Source organism: Watersipora subatra, chromosome 6, assembly GCF_963576615.1.
Source record: "Watersipora subatra chromosome 6, tzWatSuba1.1, whole genome shotgun sequence".
NCBI classification, from domain to species: Eukaryota; Metazoa; Bryozoa; class Gymnolaemata; order Cheilostomatida; family Watersiporidae; genus Watersipora; species Watersipora subatra.
The window spans coordinates 30,551,079-30,571,716 of record NC_088713.1 but is presented as its reverse complement, the minus strand read 5'-3'; the positions used below and the strand labels follow the sequence as shown (position 1 = coordinate 30,571,716).

Sequence of the window (20,638 nt, the reverse complement as noted above, 5' to 3'; positions counted from 1 at the left end):
CTCCCTCTCTCCTTCCTTTCTCCTTCCTCTCTTTCTCAAAACAATTTCGAAGAAATTGTTGGCCACTGTCCAATAACTCCTATCTGTATGAGCTACAGTAACAAACAGATCATTTTTCTCAATATGTTGTTTTACCCAGAAATCTAATTTTTACACCAAAAGTTGTAAAATGTATTTTACATTACGTACAACACCAAAAACCATTAGTATGTTTGTCTTTGAAATTGTTGCAGAATGATCCAATCACTATCCAAGTTCGAATTATAATAGAATGGTGTTTAATCAGGGAGCGCTGTTGGGACTATACAGTAAGAAGAAATAAACTGAGACGGCACTACTGAACCGTATTAGTAAAACTTTTGCACCGCAAGTACAGCAGACGAGCGAGCGTACAGACGGCGACACACGCCAGCCTCAGCTAAGAGACAAACTTGGAGTCTGAGACGGCTAGTAAATGTAAGTATCATTTCCTAGCTGCTTCATTCAAACAGCTCCTTTCAAACATTCTTCATTCTATTTTTTTTAAAAGAGCAGCTGTGGCTTAGCGGTCTCAACGCCAGGCCTGAAAACAACAGGTTGGGTTTTCAATTCTCGAAAAGGCCTCTGGAGGCGACAGGAATGTCATCCAATCTTAAACTGCTCTCTGCAACTTGTCATGTCTCCAGTCGTCGAGGATTCCTCGCTACTGAACTCAGACATGTCCAGTCAATATCACAGAGACATTATTTGTGAAAAGATGCTCTTTAAAACACACACCCATGGCATCTGTTTGCAGCAATGATATACAGCCCCCCACTCTGAGGGGCTGTATATCATTGCAGTAAGTTAAAAAGGCATCATACTTGATCTTAATAAGACACATACCAGATCGGGAGTTGGTTATGCTGAATGCATTAGAATTGTGTATGAGAAAAGATCGCCTCCACTAGCTAGTGTCTAAATTAGTGACGGTTTATAGTCTATTTCATTTTAAAGCACATGAAACTCTGCATGACATGCTTCGCAGGTACTTTTTAATGAATTTTAAAGAGCATTGTTGTACAAACAATTATTATAGGATCTTGACTGGACATGTTTGAGTCTAGGGGCAGAGGAACCTCTACAACTGAAGATATGCCCAGTTGCAGAGAGCGATTTAAGATTGGATGACATTCCTATCACTATGGATGGCCTTTATTGAGAATTCAACCCAAACCTGTTGTTTGTAGGTCATGCTTTCTAGAGCACTAGGCCACGGCCGCAAATGTGAACAGATATATTTCAAAGTTTAACCGATTTTCAATGAGTGTGATAAACAATACACACGAACATTGCTGTATCAGTCATTAGTTGGCTTACCAACTCATCATCTTCATGTTTTTCTCATTCAGATGGTAGAGGAGGCATGTTTTAGGAGGGTTGCCAACATTTAAAGTGCAAAACCACGAGAATCAGTTGAGTTGTTCGCATGACTGCAGCTTCCAACCGTTCATTAAATTTTGATGATATACGTTATAACAAATATTTGGTTTGTTGCGCCAAACTGAGCCGGTGATACCAAGCATGCTTCACTTATATACAATAGTTTATCAAATGAGGTGTTATTATACAGTCATACCTTGACAAAGGAGCTTAATGCCGTCTGGGGCGAAGCCCGTATGTCAATTTACTCATGTCTCAGGCATTATTTCCTATGTAAAATAATTAAATACAAATTTATTAAAAAGGTGCTAATAATGACTCGGTTACATCATTAACAATTAATTCTCTTGTGACTGCTGTTCATATCGAAATCTGCTTTCTAACACTCCAAAGCTTACAACTTTTTTTTAACTTGGAAAGCAACACCATAGAAATAATTAGCAACTGTATCAGGTTAATAGTAGTTCATTGTTTCACAGTCTCGATACTTCGACGTATATGAAAACCAATTTACAATTACGATGGAATCTGTACTACTATTTTCAGGCTATAAAAATGTGTGTAGCACGCATATGGCTAAAATATAATCATTATTTTCGCGAAAGGTTTTCCAAATACCAACGCGTAAAAATGTTGCTATGTAAAAAAATGCAAGTTCAACAGTGCAGAAAAAAAATTGAGGTCAGCCATAGATATATAATTCTTATATATCTATATATCTATGGTTTATATGTCTATGAGGTCAGCCATAGACATATAAACCTTATATATCTATATATCTATGGTTTATATATCTATGAGGTCAGCCATAGACATATAAACCTTATATATCTATATATCTATGGTTTATATATCTATGAGGTCAGCCATAGACATATAATCCTTATATATCTATATATCTATGGTTTATATATCTATGAGGTCAGCCATAGACATATAAACCTTATATATCTATATATCTATGGTTTATATGTCTATGAGGTCAGCCATAGACATATAAACCTTATATATCTATATATCTATGGTTTATATGTCTATGAGGTCAGCCATAGACATATAAACCTTATATATCTATATATCTATGGTTTATATATCTATGAGGTCAGCCATAGATATATAATCCTTATATATCTATATATCTATGGTTTATATATCTATGGTTTATATATCTATGGTTTATATATCTATGAGGTCAGCCATAGACATATAATCCTTATATATCTATATATCTATGGTTTATATATCTATGAGGTCAGCCATAGACATATAATCCTTATATATCTATATATCTATGGTTTATATATCTATGAGGTCAGCCATAGATATATAATCCTTATATATCTATATATCTATGGTTTATATATCTATGAGGTCAGCCATAGATATATAAACCTTATATATCTATATATCTATGGTTTATATATCTATGAGGTCAGCCATAGATATATAATCCTTATATATCTATATATCTATGGTTTATATATCTATGAGGTCAGCCATAGATATATAATCCTTATATATCTATATATCTATGGTTTATATGTCTATGAGGTCAGCCATAGACATATAAACCTTATATATCTATATATCTATGGTTTATATATCTATGAGGTCAGCCATAGATATATAATCCTTATATATCTATATATCTATGGTTTATATGTCTATGAGGTCAGCCATAGATATATAAACCTTATATATCTATATATCTATGGTTTATATGTCTATGAGGTCAGCCATAGATATATAAACCTTATATATCTATATATCTATGGTTTATATGTCTATGAGGTCAGCCATAGACATATAAACCTTATATATCTATATATCTATGGTTTATATATCTATGAGGTCAGCCATAGACATATAAACCTTATATATCTATATATCTATGGTTTATATATCTATGAGGTCAGCCATAGATATATAATCCTTATATATCTATATATCTATGGTTTATATATCTATGAGGTCAGCCATATATATATAATTCTTATATATCTATATATCTATGGTTTATATGTCTATGAGGTCAGCCATAGATATATAATTCTTATATATCTATATATCTATGGTTTATATGTCTATGAGGTCAGCCATAGACATATAAACCTTATATATCTATATATCTATGGTTTATATATCTATGAGGTCAGCCATAGACATATAAACCTTATATATCTATATATCTATGGTTTATATATCTATGAGGTCAGCCATAGATATATAATCCTTATATATCTATATATCTATGGTTTATATGTCTATGAGGTCAGCAGACATATAATCCTTATATATCTATATATCTATGGTTTATATATCTATGAGGTCAGCCATAGATATATAAACCTTATATATCTATATATCTATGGTTTATATATCTATGGTTTATATGTCTATGAGGTCAGCAGACATAGTGGAAAGTAACTGTCAGAAGAAAATGAAATGGTTGTAAAGGAAGGCAGCAATCAGAACGCAGCTGGCCGAGCAAACGATGCAATATTTTTGTTTCAAACATGTTAATATTTGTTTCTGCATGTATTATAAATAATAATAGTTGGTTTATGTCACTTGTTCACGAATATATACATGTACTTGTAGCATTCGATAGATTATTATTATAAAACTTAGGAACTTGCAAATTAATGGCATATTATTTTATAGCATCATTGATAGCGCTCCCCCCTGCCTCGCTACTCTCCAAGTGTTCTTACTAACAGGTGTTGTTAATTTCATTACTTCTTTTGAGAAAACAGTGATTTTAGCTGTGAATTTAATCGTGGGAAAGAATGTGAAGCTGCTGACATTTAATTATTTGCATACTGCTGCCGGCTGTGACTTGCAGCCTGCTATAATAATAGCGAGAATGTGTTGAGGCTGTAGGTATACGAGGATAGACTCCCAAGATAAGCAAATGCAAGCTCTGAGTTCAACTAATAAGTTAGCTTTAGCATGACCTTCCCATGACCTCGAATAACGTATACCTCCTATAGCGTAATTTCAAATAAGGTAAATAATTTATTTAAAGTTTTTGCTTTGTACTATGTAGAAACTTCTATATAATATAGAGTGTGTCGGACCAAGTTCTCAAATTCAATTTGAATATTGCGCATCTCTCGTGGTTAGCCTTAAAGGTTGACTTGCAACAAAATTCACATTATAGTTATTTGATATGAAAAGATTCACCATGTCTTACTCTGTTGAGTTGTAGGTGAAAAATATGTGGAAAGGTGATTACAAGCTCTTGAAAACTCAAAAATGAACAGAAAATCCCAGCCACACGAGACGGCCGTAGTTTGGATTCCCTTTCCAAAACGGCTCAATTGTGATGTAGTTGTGAGAGATGGTTTCTGTTTACACTTTCTTGCAACCTTATTCGTCAAAATATTTTCACAAGTATACATTATAGGAGGTATACGTTATTGGAGGTATACGTTATAGGAAGTATAAGTTATAGGAGGTATACGTCATAGGAGGTATACGTCATAGGAGGTATACGTTATAGGAGGAATACGTTATAGGAGGTATACGTTATAGGAGGTATACGTTATAGGAGGTATACGTTATAGGAGGTATACATTATAGGAGGTATACGTTATAGGAGGTATACGTTATAGGAGGTATACGTTATAGGAAGTATATGTTATAGGAGGTATAAGTTATAGGAGGTATAAGTTATAGGAGGGTTAAGTTATAGGAGGTATACGTTATAGGAGGTATACGTTATTGGAGGTATACGTTATAGGAAGTATACGTTATAGGAGGTATACGTTATAAGAGGTATACGTTATAGGAGGTATACGTTATAGGAGGTATAAGTTATAGGAGGTGTAAGTTATAGGAGGTATACGTTATAGGAGGTATAAGTTATATGAGGTGTAAGGTATAGGAGGTATACGTTATAGGAGGTATACATTATAGGAGGTATACGTTATAGGAGGTATACGTTATAGGAGGTATACGTTATAGGAGGTATATGTTATAGGAGGTATAAGTTATAGGAGGTATAAGTTATAGGAGGGTTAAGTTATAGGAGGTATACGTTATAGGAAGTATACGTCATAGGAGGTATACGTCATAGGAGGTATACGTCATAGGAGGTATACGTCATAGGAGGTTTACGTTATAGGAGGTATAAGTTATAGGAGGTATAAGTTATAGGAGGTATACATTATGGGAGGTCTACGTTATAGGAGGCATACGTTGTAGGAGGTATACGTTATAGGAGGTATACGTCATAGGAGGTATACGTTATAGGAGGTATATGTTATAGGAAGTATACGTTATAGGAGGTATACGTCATAGGAGGTATACGTCATAGGAGGTATACGTTATAGGAGGTATACGTCATAGGAGGTATATGTTAAAGGAGGGTTAAGTTATAGGAGGTATACGTTATAGGAGGTATACGTTATAGGAGGTATACGTTATAGGAGGTATACGTTATAGGAGGTATAAGTTATATGTGGTGTAAGGTATAGGAGGTATACGTTATAGGAAGTATACGTTATAGGAGGTATACGTCATAGGAGGTATACGTCATAGGAGGTATATGTTATAGGAGGTATATGTTATAGGAGGTATAAGTTATAGGAGGTATACGTTATAGGAGATATACGTTATTTGTTATAGGAGGTATACGTTATAGGAGGTATAAGTTATAGGAGGTATACGTCATAGGAGGTATATGTTATAGGAGGTATACGTTATGGGAGTAATACGTTGTAGGAGGTATACGTTATAGGTGCGTCTACTGTGCGGTACCGAACCTAGCAGTCTATTTTGCCAGAAATCATCAGATGAGTCGATGCAATACAGATTATAAGTCAAATAGCTGAGCTTTCTATGTTTCGAATAGCAAACAAAATTCGAGACACATGAATGCAAATGCTTTTACTTGTGTTGCCTTCGGACCAATAAGAAGTCTATCTTTATAGATATCTTTATGTAGCAAAGTTTAAAATAAAACATTCGCACTAATAATATACTATATAATATAATACTGAAGTAACATATATATACTATATATAGTATAATATATTACATGATATAAATGATATATTTTAATATATATAATATTATTTAGTGTATTATAAGTATTATATATAATATTACAATATTAAATATATAATATTGTATAATATACATATTATATAATATTATGTACATATATATTATATAATATATACATAATATATATATATATATATTATATACAAATGCCAGGCATAGTTTCTAGTCATTAATATTCATTACATAGTCACCACCAGGTACATTCCATGAACTCGATTGAATTAAACATTACCTCTTATAACTCTCTAAGCAGTATCTGTGTCCCTAAGGCAACTTTGAGTGGGAATCACAGGCTAGGGCTCAACAAATTTACATCGCCCATGCAATAATACGAATGTTGTACTCATAATAATGAAATAATATAATTCTGTAAGCCAATTCAACGTTACCATACAAAAAAGGAGACAACGCAGCCAGTATTAAAGAATTAGTGCAATTAGACTCAGAAATTACACAGCTTGCAGATCACATGAAATATAACAACCAAGAACACATAACTTTGACCAACGTATGCCTAAGCAATGAAGTCCAGTCTGAGAAGTGAAGTTGTTGTCTCTATTCACATCATTTCATATGATGACACATGAGTCAGCAACCATTTATTTTCAAATGATAAGAAGTATGTTTGTCAAAGAAAGGTAGTATGTATGTCAAAGGTAAATAATACCTATAAATATGGTATGTAACATGTTTGACAATCATAAGTGGTATGACTGTCAAAGGAACATAGTGTGCATGTCAAAGGTAGGTAGTATGTACGTATATCAAGTGTACATGTCAAAGTAGGTAGTATGTACGTATATCAAGTGTACATATTATATTTGTCAAAGGTAGGTGATATGCGAGTCAAGGATTTGTAGCATGTTTGGCAATCATAGGTAGTATGTACAGTATATCGAAGATAAGTAGTATGTATGTTGCAGGTAAGTAGTATGTATGTCGAAGGTAAGTAGTATGTATGTTGCAGGTAAGTAGTATGTATGTTGCAGGTAGGTAGTATGTATGTTGCAGGTAGGTAGTATGTATGTTGCTGGTAAGTAGTATGTATGGTGAAGGTAAGTAGTATGTATGTTGCAGGTAGGTAATATGTATGTCAATCGTAACGCCTTTAGAGAACTGCCAAAGGATTTTCAGTCACTTCTCTAAAGTTTCTTTGTATGGGCTGCTTGCTGCTTAGTAGGAGTTGTCATCTACTTAATTTCAGCTGATCGCTTGCTGATTACAAACATTTGCTTGTTTATTTTTGTCATTCCACACTCACTACTTATCTGACCTTTGGTCGACCTTTGACCGACAATTGACGACTTTTGAAACTATAAACAAGCGATTGTTCATAGTTTGTAGCAACACCAATTATAAACATCTTATGGTCGACTTTGGAAAGCTTTTACTTGTATGTGACCTGAGCAGCTGTGGTCTAGACTCACTCATGTCCACTAGACTCACTCATGTCCACTAGACTCACTCATGTCCACTAGACTCACTCATGTCCACTAGACTCATTCATGTCCACTAGACTCACTCATGTCCACTAGACTCACTCATGTCCACTAGACTCACTCATTTCCACTAGACTCACTCATGTCCACTAGACTCATTCATGTCCACTAGACTCACTCATGTCCACTAGACTCATTCATGTCCACTAGACTCACTCATGTCCACTAGACTCACTCATGTCCATTAGACTCACTCATGTCCACTAGACTCACTCATGTCCACTAGACTCACTCATGTCCACTAGACTCATTCATGTCCACTAGACTCACTCATGTCCAGTAGACTCATTCATGTCCACTAGACTCACTCATGTCCACTAGACTCACTCATGTCCACTAGACTCACTCATGTCCACTATACTCACTCATGTCCACTAGACTCACTCATGTCCACTAGACTCACTCATGTCCACTAGACTCACTCATGTCCACTAGACTCACTCATGTCCACTAGACTCACTCCAGATCACACCATTGTTTGTGCAACAATGCTTTTAGAGACATGCACAGCCTCTGCTTGTAAGCGGATGCCTCTTAAACCAGGGTTGGAAAAAAACCACGGTTTTTATGAAAAAAAACAGGTTTTTTTCGGTTTAAACCAGTTTTTATGGTTGAAGCCGGTTTTTACGGTCTGTATAATTTTACCAGGGTTTTTGCAATTTTAAGTCTAATTAACATCACTTACTATAGCTGCATGATTGAGTATTGAACATACATATATGGAATCATATGTTAAAGATGCTACTGTGGGAGTTGTAATGGGAAAAAAGAGAGATAACATATGGAAATTTCAAAATGAGTCTTTAATCAAACATGATCGATGAAATACAGAGCAGAAATCTTATCACATAAAGTGAATATTTTACATACAGTTCTATATATAAGTAGGAATTTTAATCCCAGTGATTAGTCGTATGGTAATGTAGAGTAAAGCATAATGCAGATGTATTGCTAGTGTTTGGAGCAGTGGCAGATGACTCAACTTCTATCACCTGAATACTAGCAACACTGTCTAAATTGGTGTTGTCAGCTTAACATTTTGCTACGTGAGCTTTAAGCCTATTTGCGTGACCTCGCGTTACGACAGCACACCTATTAAATTTTGCCTTTTGCAGTTCGAGTGAAAAACTGCCAAACAGGATCCTGTTTGCAAGGCATGTCGGAAATTTGAGGCACAACTTTAACTTTGCAAAACACAAAAAACTTGATAAACTGAATTCTAACAATCCAACTACTTTGGCTTGTGCCCAATAAATGAAATATTAGTTTGCAAACTTGAAGCTTTTTCCCAAAAGGATTTTATTGTTTTAATTTCTAATTATAAGTAATCCTTTCTCACTGGCCAGACTTGAGCAAGTATTCATACATTATTAGAGGCGATGATTGGATTAGTATATTTCACATGGTTTTTATATTTCATCAGTAAAGGGATCATCATATCACTTGATAAAACCAAATGAAAATGAAATTCACTAATTCATTGCTGTGCTAGGATTTCATGTAGTTTCAACTTGAGCTCTGCCATCCATTTACTACAGTGTCCTAAATAAACTTCCACAGCTGATAATTACATATAATTGTATTTCTACCGCGCATGAACTGCTAGGAGCTTAAATCTCTATCATTTTAAATCAGTCTAAACATCCCTACTTAAAGGTTGACTTGCAACAAAATTCACATTACAGTCATTTGGTATCAAAATATTCACCATGTCTTAGTCTGTTGTGGGTGCAAAATATGTGGAAATGTGATTACAAGCTCTTAAAAGCTCAAAAACGAACAGTTAATCACGGCCACACGAGACCACCATAGTTTGGATTCTCTTTCCAAAACGCCTCAAATGGGACGTAGTTGTTACAAGATGGTTTCTGTTTACACTTTCATGCATCCTCATTCGTCAAAATATTTTCGCAAATATACTTCATGCATTCAATAAAACCATGTCTATTGTTCTTACGCGTCTATTTTTTCATCATTGTAATGCTGTCACTTTTAGCACTGATATCTTATAACTTACCATAAAGATTTGTTAAACTTTTTAACCCTAGCTTGAAGGAATACATATCATTGTCTGATAATAATGACGAGCCTGTTGGTCACCTGTGATAATCGAAAAGTGCTGCAGAAATTATTTGCGATGTATTGGGTCACATGATCAGATTACGGCTTGACGATTAGATCAAGCCGAAACCAAACTGTAAAATAGCGAGCATCTATATTTGATACGGGGTTTTCGGTAAAACCCGAAGTGTTTGTCATAAACTAGTGCTACGATAAGTTTTATATTGAGCTTTTTATTGGCCTTTCAACTCACGTAAAAACATGACAAGAAAATAACCAAATTTCATGACTACGTCAGAGAATTAAACTGATTCCAATCTATGGCGGCTTTTCGTTTTTGAGATTTAAAGAGCTTGCAATCACATTTCCACATATTTGGCACTTACAACGCAACAGAGTAAGGCATGGTGAATCTTTTGATATCAAATAACTGTAATGTGAATTTTATTGCAAGTCAACCTTTAAATATTGTTCCTAAAAAGCTAGGTTACGTCACGTATTTATGGGCGGAGCTTGTTGTGCCGATCGCGTTGTTTTTGAGACCGAAATTAAAACGCTGTAAAAAAGCCTTCATTACTCTGAAAGTTAGTGGATCAATCTTTATTTTAACTACAAAATCAGAATCAGCGAGTCTGATTTACCTAGTAAATACAATAAAAGTTGTACGTGACAGTTATGGTTTAAGCTAAGCTGAGAGCAGGCTTGATTTTCAAAGGATCGCTCATACGTGTCAAGGACGTATGCGCAGAGCAAACAGCGTCTTCCTAGCTCACTTCGACATTTCATCAAATGAAGCAAGTTAGTAAAGGTATAAACACACTAGGCGATATTTAGAGCGACATCGCGCTGCGTGGGCGCTAATCTGCGCTAGAATTTACTCAGCGTGCTCATGCAGAGCAATAACGTTAAACTTTCTCTACACAACTTTATCGCTAGCGAGATGCATTTCGATTGGTTGGCTTTTACCAGAATGCAATTTTATGGCGGGTAATTATTTCTTATCGCTGTTCACCAACGTACAGCAGCGACAATTTGCTATTTTGTTACGATTGAAACATCTTCAGAACGAACACTGAATTGTTCATAAATTTAATAATAGCACTTCCAGTCCTGTGCACCATAACAAACAAAAATTACAAAAAATCTATGTTGAAAACCAACATTTGGAGTCAATCGTTGCGCAGGTTGACCATCTTGAGAACGGTAAATATTTAATATACTAAATATAAAAAACCACTACAAAATAAAATATGTATAAAAATAGTAAAAACATTATAGTTAAAAATGCAATAATCATTTTTTCTTATGTCTCCTTATAGTGTAGGCAGTGTACAATCTGTGAAAGTGAGATAGGTTTAATAACAAATGCGTAAGCTGTTTACGTTGTCGCCTAGACGACGCCATATTGACTGACCTAAATTTATTAACAACTCCGAAGAAACTAATGATACGGAATTTTATTGGCAGTTTGTGGGCGTGCCAATTATATCGTTTGCTAGTGAATCGCTCAAGTGTGTTTATGCACACGCCAGCGATATATCCGCCCTCCTCATGACGCTCGCAATAAAATCGCCTAATGTGTTTGGACCTTTACTGGGTTGGTGATTGTTTGTAGACTAAGACTACTCATAGTAGAGAACTTGGACTATGTCGATTACAACAGACGAAAGTGACAATGCAAGGATATGGGATACAAGCAGCAGCTCAACAAGGAAAAGCTTCAGCAGGTTTAGACCGAGGTACTAGACCTTAGATCGAGGTACTAGACCTGTAGGTAGGACTGTGACTTAGGTCTGCTTCCAGGAATGTAGATACATGAATGCTCCTTTCAGCGTCACCCTCTACCTTGATCTATTACTTACAGTAAAACCTCTCTGCATACGAATTGGTTCTGTTCCGGAACATGCATTAGATGATAGCGCTGTCATATGACGGATCAAACTCAGAATCCTAGATTGAGTTTTACTGACTTGTACTAGATGAAATTACACTGACTTGTACTAGATGAAGTTACACTGACTTGTACTAGATGAAGTTACACTGACTTGTACTAGTTGAAGTTACACTGACTTGTACTAGATGAAGTTACATTGACTTGTACTAGATGAAGTTACACTGACTTGTACTAGATGAAGTTACATTGACTTGTACTAGATGAAGTTACACTGACTTGTACTAGTTGAAGTTACACTGACTTGTACTAGATGAAGTTACACTGACTTGTACTAGATGAAGCTATACTGACTTGTACTGGATGAAGTTACACTGACTTGTACTAGATGAAGTTACACTGACTTGTACTAGATGAAGTTACACTGACTTGCACTGGATGAAGTTACACTGACTTGCACTGGATGAAGTTACACTGACTTGTACTAGTTGAAGTTATCTTTTGTATGAACAAATGGAAAGCACACTACTTGGATTTCTTTTATATTAATAACACTTTAGTTTTTCATTTTATTCCTTCTTACAAGCGATATTATGAAATAACCAATACCAGATACCATGCAGAAAGAAGCTAGTTTCTGATGGTTTCTGCTCTTTCCACATTTCTTGTTTGCATGTATGTATAACTTTTCATAAGCATTAGTAGTCATTAACGAAAGGATGCTTTTCATTACATGCCAAAAACAAAAATAGAAAGACAGAAAGTGGAAATATTGAGTCAATTAAACAGACGTGACTTCAAAGTTTGTAATCTAATAGTACTGCGGAGGTGTCGGGATAATGAATTGAAGTTCATAGTGACAAAGTTTACAATCAAATTAGTAACTCTCGCTGCAAATATATGTCCCAATGATGATAAATTCATTGTAGGTGAACAAGCTGTGCAGCCAATTAACTTCATTAACAAAAGAGTTATTAACATTGAACAGCCTGTTTTACTTGTTAATTTTATTCATTAACACATGCACAAATTTTAATTTTAGCAATAAACATCAATTTCTATATTAACAATAAATGTGTTAAGATCACTGCTAGCAACTAATGTTGTACCGAGACCAACGTGTAGGTGTTCTTTTGTACCCATTTAGATTCTTCTCATCTACATGCAGCCGATCATGATTTACATGATCGTTCTACGACTGGTTCACACTATATCGCCATATGTTAGTGTTGCCCTCCCGGCAGTTGTTCGTCAACTATATGCATCATAAACCGATGGTATCGCCGAAGCAATGTGGATACATCGGAAAAAATTGAGCTAGTCAAACTTCCGTTGGTTCACTGAGCATCCTCGACAGCCTGCGCATTATGTACCACTTCGGCGACAGGGATTGCTGATTGCTAGTTCTATACTTTCTTCTACGATAGTTCCTGTGGGACTAGCGTTTCTTTGTTTCTTTGACTGCATTGTATGGAAATGTTATGCCACAAACTATTCGCTGATGCATACATAGATGGGTTTGCAATAGTGTGAACATTATTATCGCAGATGATCACTGATGTATTGTGGTATTAATGTCGACATACTGTGATATAGTGTGCACCAGCCTTGATGGAACACGAAGGATTAAGATTATATCATATGATCAGCAGTAAGTAGACATTGGCGCAATGTAGAAATAGTAGACATTGACAGAGCGCAAGAGACTGCAATTACAGTAACACCTCTATTTGAACGCCATGGCGCTGTTTTTTTCAACCCTTCCCTCCTAGAGGCATTGCATTAGAGGTGACGTTCAAATGAAGGGTTCTTTTTCGACTTGCTCACTTAATTTTTGGGAAGATAAATTTAGGCCTTTTACGGGTGCAGCAATGCTAATATCGCCTGTATTTTACACTCTTTTTCAGGCGGAGCGAAATTAGTGCTGTCGGCATCAGCATTTTTGCTGAACCATTTTTATATACGTTGAAATATCATACTGAAGTAAACAAAGAACTACTATTAGCTGGATATAGTTATTAATTCTTTCGATGGTGTCACTTTCGATGTTTTATTATTATGAGCAATCTCAAAGCAAGTTTTTTTTAACCGAAAGCTTTGGAGTCGAAAAACGAACACTGATCCGTCATAACAGTGGCAGCTACTACGTCGTACGGTGTTTCTGAAAAGTATTCTCATCGTTCATCAGAACGCTTTAAAGTCTGCAGGGACGATTGTAAACCACACTGTGGATGAATCTAAAAACATTGGATATGATTTAAATTTTGGTAACTTCAAATCAGAGTGTAGTTCTGATGATTGGGACAATTGATCTTCTCAAACACATCGCCACTAAAATCATAGCACCAACTAAAGAATTATTTGTTAATGATGTAACTGAGTCATTATTCGTACCTTTTTGTGGAAACATTTCTACTGATCACATTTTATTATGGGCTTGTTAAGATCGATGAATGTCAAAGTGGTGGCCAAATAGAGATGGTGGCATCGTATTTTCCAACCCTTCTCCTATAATAGTGGCGTTGTTTTAGATGCCGCTTCGCGTTTATGACAAACGTTTTCAAATGAAATTGGTGTTTAATCAGAAGTTTTACGGTAAATTATATTACTAATTAATTAATAATTTAAAATTGCATTAATAATTGAAAAAATTAATTCTGTGTTGGCTAATTTGCATCAATAATTCAATTAAAAATTAACTTTGATATAATCCAAATTAAGCATTAATGTCGAAATATTGAATGTGAGAAGACGCTACGGTTTTTTGACTGAGCTAGACAGAGAACTATCATTTAAACTCTATTGTCACTTGTGAGTGTACAGTGTAATCACCCATCTAATGATCACCCATCTGATGGGATAGGGAAAATGTAGGCTATAATACTACCCTATAATGTTTCACTGTTTAGATGGATCTAGAGCTGACTCTTCATGTGCATTTCAGCTGCTTCCGAGATGCTTACTCGGCTGTGCCAATAGTCATCAGCATCCTCGCCTTGTTTCTCGTCATTGGAACCATATTCGGAGTGGCGGTGAGATGGAACCAAATGCAAGCAGAGATCGCTGAATTAAAAAGCAACCAGCAAACCCAACCAGCCACTTCTAAACAGGTTGATGTGCCGCCTCCTCCATTTCAGCCCTTCGTTTCTTATGTTAGGTGGGGCAGGAAAACCTGCTCATCAAGCTCGGATTTGGTCTATTCAGGTATTTAGGTCTTTTTATTGGCACTTGTACACTTGTCAGTCCTGTGCGCTGTGAGAGATCGTCATGAGTAATCGGTATATATAGAATTACCCAGTAAATCGTAGGGACTCCAGAGTGTTGGCTATTTCACTTGGTGTAGTTCTATGTTTACTCTTTCACTTGGTGTAGTTCTATGTTTCCTCCTTCACTTGGTGTAGTTCTATGTTTACTCCTTCACTTGGTGTAGTTCTATGTTTACTCCTTCACTTGGTGTAGTTCTATGTTTACTCCTTCACTTAGTGTAGTTCTATGTTTACTCCTTCACTTGGTGTAGTTCTATGTTTACTCCTTCACTTGGTGTAGTTCTATGTTTACTCCTTCACTTAGTGTAGTTCTATGTTTACTCCTTCACTTAGTGTAGTTCTATGTTTACTCTTTCACTTGGTGTAGTTCTATGTTTACTCCTTCACTTGGTGTAGTTCTATGTTTACTCCTTCACTTGGTGTAGTTCTATGTTTACTCCTTCACTTAGTGTAGTTCTATGTTTACTCCTTCACTTAGTGTAGTTCTATGTTTACTCCTTCACTTAGTGTAGTTCTATGTTTACTCCTTCACTTGGTGTAGTTCTATGTTGACTCCTTCACTTGATGTAGTTCTATGTTTACTCCTTTACTTGGTGTAGTTCTATGTTTACTCCTTCACTTGGTGTAGTTCTATGTTTACTCCTTCACTTGGTGTAGTTCTATGTTGACTCCTTCACTTGGTGTAGTTCTATGTTTACTCCTTCACTTGGTGTAGTTCTATGTTTACTCCTTTACTTGGTGTAGTTCTATGTTGACTCCTTCACTTGGTGTAGTTCTATGTTTACTCCTTCACTTGGTGTAGTTCTATGTTTACTCCTTCACTTGGTGTAGTTCTATGTTTACTCCTTCACTTGATGTAGTTCTATGTTTACTCCTTTACTTGGTGTAGTTCTATGTTGACTCCTTCACTTGGTGTAGTTCTATGTTTACTCCTTCACTTGGTGTAGTTCTATGTTTACTCCTTCACTTGGTGTAGTTCTATGTTTACTCCTTCACTTAGTGTAGTTCTATGTTTACTCCTTCACTTGGTGTAGTTCTATGTTTACTCCTTCACTTGGTGTAGTTCTATGTTGACTCCTTCACTTGGTGTAGTTCTATGTTGACTCCTTCACTTAGTGTAGTTCTATGTTTACTCCTTTACTTGGTGTAGTTCTATGTTGACTCCTTCACTTAGTGTAGTTCTATGTTTACTCCTTCACTTGGTGTAGTTCTATGTTTACTCCTTCACTTGGTGTAGTTCTATGTTTACTCCTTCACTTGGTGTAGTTCTATGTTTACTCCTTCACTTAGTGTAGTTCTATGTTTACTCCTTCACTTAGTGTAGTTCTATGTTTACTCCTTTACTTGGTGTAGTTCTATGTTTGCTCCTTCACTTGGTGTAGTTCTATGTTTACTCCTTCACTTGGTGTAGTTCTATGTTTACTCCTTCACTTAGTGTAGTTCTATGTTTACTCCTTCACTTAGTGTAGTTCTATGTTTACTCCTTTACTTGGTGTAGTTCTATGTTTGCTCCTTCACTTGGTGTAGTTCTATGTTTACTCCTTCACTTGATGTAGTTCTATGTTTACTCCTTCACTTGGTGTAGTTCTATGTTTACTCCTTCACTTGGTGTAGTTCGATGTTTACTCCTTTACTTGGTGTAGTTCTATGTTGACTCCTTCACTTGGTGTAGTTCTATGTTGACTCCTTCACTTGGTGTAGTTCTATGTTGACTCCTTCACTTGGTGTAGTTCTATGTTTACTCCTTCACTTGGTGTAGTTCTATGTTTACTCCTTCACTTGGTGTAGTTCTATGTTTACTCCTTCACTTGGTGTAGTTCGATGTTTACTCCTTTACTTGGTGTAGTTCTATGTTGACTCCTTTACTTGATGTAGTTCTATGTTTACTCCTTCACTTAGTGTAGTTCTATGTTTACTCCTTCACTTGGTGTAGTTCGATGTTGACTCCTTCACTTGGTGTAGTTCTATGTTTACTTCTTCACTTGGTGTAGTTCTATGTTGACTCCTTCACTTGGTGTAGTTCTATGTTTACTCCTTCACTTGGTGTAGTTCTATGTTGACTCCTTCACTTGGTGTAGTTCTATGTTTACTCCTTTACTTGGTGTAGTTCTATGTTTACTCCTTCACTTGGTGTAGTTCTATGTTTACTCCTTCACTTGGTGTAGTTCTATGTTTACTCCTTCACTTGATGTAGTTCTATGTTGACTCTTTCACTTGGTGTAGTTCTATGTTGACTCCTTCACTTGGTGTAGTTCTATGTTTACTCCTTCACTTGGTGTAGTTCTATGTTGACTCCTTCACTTGATGTAGTTCTATGTTCACTCCTTCACTTGGTGTAGTTCTATGTTGACTCCTTTACTTGATGTAGTTCTATGTTGACTCCTTCACTTGGTGTAGTTCTATGTTTACTCCTTCACTTGGTGTAGTTCTATGTTGACTCCTTCACTTGGTGTAGTTCTATGTTTACTCCTTTACTTGGTGTAGTTCTATGTTTACTCCTTCACTTGGTGTAGTTCTATGTTTACTCCTTCACTTGGTGTAGTTCTATGTTGACTCCTTCACTTAGTGTAGTTCTATGTTTACTCCTTTACTTGGTGTAGTTCTATGTTGACTCCTTCACTTAGTGTAGTTCTATGTTTACTCCTTCACTTGGTGTAGTTCTATGTTTACTCCTTCACTTGGTGTAGTTCTATGTTGACTCCTTCACTTGGTGTAGTTCTATGTTTACTCCTTTACTTGGTGTAGTTCTATGTTTACTCCTTCACTTGGTGTAGTTCTATGTTTACTCCTTCACTTGGTGTAGTTCTATGTTGACTCCTTCACTTAGTGTAGTTCTATGTTTACTCCTTTACTTGGTGTAGTTCTATGTTGACTCCTTCACTTAGTGTAGTTCTATGTTTACTCCTTCACTTGGTGTAGTTCTATGTTTACTCCTTCACTTGGTGTAGTTCTATGTTGACTCCTTCACTTGGTGTAGTTCTATGTTGACTCCTTCACTTGGTGTAGTTCTATGTTTACTCCTTCACTTGGTGTAGTTCTATGTTGACTCCTTCACTTGGTGTAGTTCTATGTTTACTCCTTCACTTGGTGTAGTTCTATGTTTACTCCTTCACTTGGTGTAGTTCTATGTTGACTCCTTCACTTGGTGTAGTTCTATGTTTACTCCTTCACTTGGTGTAGTTTTATGTTGACTCCTTCACTTGGTGTAGTTCTATGTTGACTCCTTCACTTGGTGTAGTTCTATGTTGACTCCTTCACTTGGTGTAGTTCTATGTTCACTCCTTCACTTGGTGTAGTTCTATGTTTACTCCTTCACTTGGTGTAGTTCTATGTTTACTCCTTTACTTAGTGTAGTTTCTATGTTGACTCCTTCACTTGGTGTAGTTCTATGTTCACTCCTTCACTTGGTGTAGTTCTATGTTTACTCCTTCACTTGGTGTAGTTCTATGTTTACTCCTTTACTTAGTGTAGTTTCTATGTTGACTCCTTCACTTGGTGTAGTTCTATGTTCACTCCTTCACTTGGTGTAGTTCTATGTTTACTCCTTCACTTGGTGTAGTTCTATGTTTACTCCTTCACTTGGTGTAGTTCTATGTTGACTCCTTCACTTGGTGTAGTTCTATGTTGACTCCTTCACTTGGTGTAGTTCTATGTTCACTCCTTCACTTGGTGTAGTTCTATGTTGACTCCTTCACTTGGTGTAGTTCTATGTTGACTCCTTCACTTGGTGTAGTTCTATGTTTACTCCTTCACTTGGTGTAGTTCTATGTTGACTCCTTCACTTGGTGTAGTTCTATGTTGACTCCTTCACTTGGTGTAGTTCTATGTTCACTCCTTCACTTGGTGTAGTTCTATGTTGACTCCTTCACTTGGTGTAGTTCTATGTTGACTCCTTCACTTGGTGTAGTTCTATGTTTACTCCTTCACTTGGTGTAGTTCTATGTTGACTCCTTCACTTGGTGTAGTTCTATGTTTACTCCTTCACTTGGTGTAGTTCTATGTTGACTCCTTCACTTGGTGTAGTTCTATGTTGACTCCTTCACTTGGTGTAGTTCTATGTTTACTCCTTCACTTGGTGTAGTTCTATGTTGACTCCTTCACTTGGTGTAGTTCTATGTTTACTCCTTCACTTGGTGTAGTTCTATGTTTACTCCTTCACTTGGTGTAGTTCTATGTTGACTCCTTCACTTGGTGTAGTTCTATGTTTACTCCTTCACTTAGTGTAGTTCTATGTTTACTCCTTTACTTGGTGTAGTTCTATGTTGACTCCTTCACTTGGTGTAGTTCTATGTTTACTCCTTCACTTGGTGTAGTTCTATGTTTACTCCTTCACTTGGTGTAGTTCTATGTTTACTCCTTCACTTGGTGTAGTTCTATGTTTACTCCTTCACTTGGTGTAGTTCTATGTTTACTCCTTCACTTAGTGTAGTTCTATGTTTACTCCTTCACTTGGTGTAGTTCTATGTTGACTCCTTCACTTGGTGTAGTTCTATGTTTACTCCTTCACTTGGTGTAGTTCTATGTTTACTCCTTCACTTGGTGTAGTTCTATGTTGACTCCTTCACTTGGTGTAGTTCTATGTTTACTCCTTCACTTAGTGTAGTTCTATGTTTACTCCTTTACTTGGTGTAGTTCTATGTTGACTCCTTCACTTGGTGTAGTTCTATGTTTACTCCTTCACTTAGTGTAGTTCTATGTTTACTCCTTCACTTGGTGTAGTTCTATGTTTACTCCTTCACTTGGTGTAGTTCTATGTTTACTCCTTCACTTAGTGTAGTTCTATGTTTACTCCTTTACTTGGTGTAGTTCTATGTTTACTCCTTTACTTGGTGTAGTTCTATGTTTGCTCCTTCACTTGGTGTAGTTCTATGTTTACTCCTTCACTTGATGTAGTTCTATGTTTACTCCTTCACTTGGTGTAGTTCTATGTTTACTCCTTCACTTAGTGTAGTTCTATGTTTACTCCTTCACTTAGTGTAGTTCTATGTTTACTCCTTCACTTGATGTAGTTCTATGTTTACTCCTTCACTTGGTGTAGTTCTATGTTTACTCCTTCACTTGGTGTAGTTCTATGTTTACTCCTTCACTTAGTGTAGTTCTATGTTTACTCCTTCACTTAGTGTAGTTCTATGTTTACTCCTTTACTTGGTGTAGTTCTATGTTTGCTCCTTCACTTGGTGTAGTTCTATGTTTACTCCTTCACTTGATGTAGTTCTATGTTTACTCCTTCACTTGGTGTAGTTCTATGTTTACTCCTTTACTTAGTGTAGTTTCTATGTTGACTCCTTCACTTGGTGTAGTTCTATGTTCACTCCTTCACTTGGTGTAGTTCTATGTTCACTCCTTCACTTGGTGTAGTTCTATGTTTACTCCTTCACTTGGTGTAGTTCTATGTTGACTCCTTCACTTGGTGTAGTTCTATGTTTACTCCTTCACTTAGTGTAGTT

At 36.1% G+C, this 20,638-nt stretch overlaps 1 protein-coding gene across 1 annotated transcript in view; it reads left to right on the top strand.

The window, feature by feature from the left end:
- Nucleotides 1–318: 318 nt before the first annotated feature.
- LOC137398593 (uncharacterized) overlaps nt 319–20,638 on the top strand; it is a 46,116-nt gene continuing 25,796 nt past the window's right edge. The window contains exons 1-3 of the mRNA XM_068084754.1: nt 319–456; nt 11,650–11,773; nt 14,870–15,129. Coding sequence (XP_067940855.1) covers nt 11,682–11,773; nt 14,870–15,129 — 352 coding nt within the window. The 5' untranslated portion in view covers nt 319–456; nt 11,650–11,681. The remainder of the gene's footprint in view (nt 457–11,649; nt 11,774–14,869; nt 15,130–20,638) is intronic.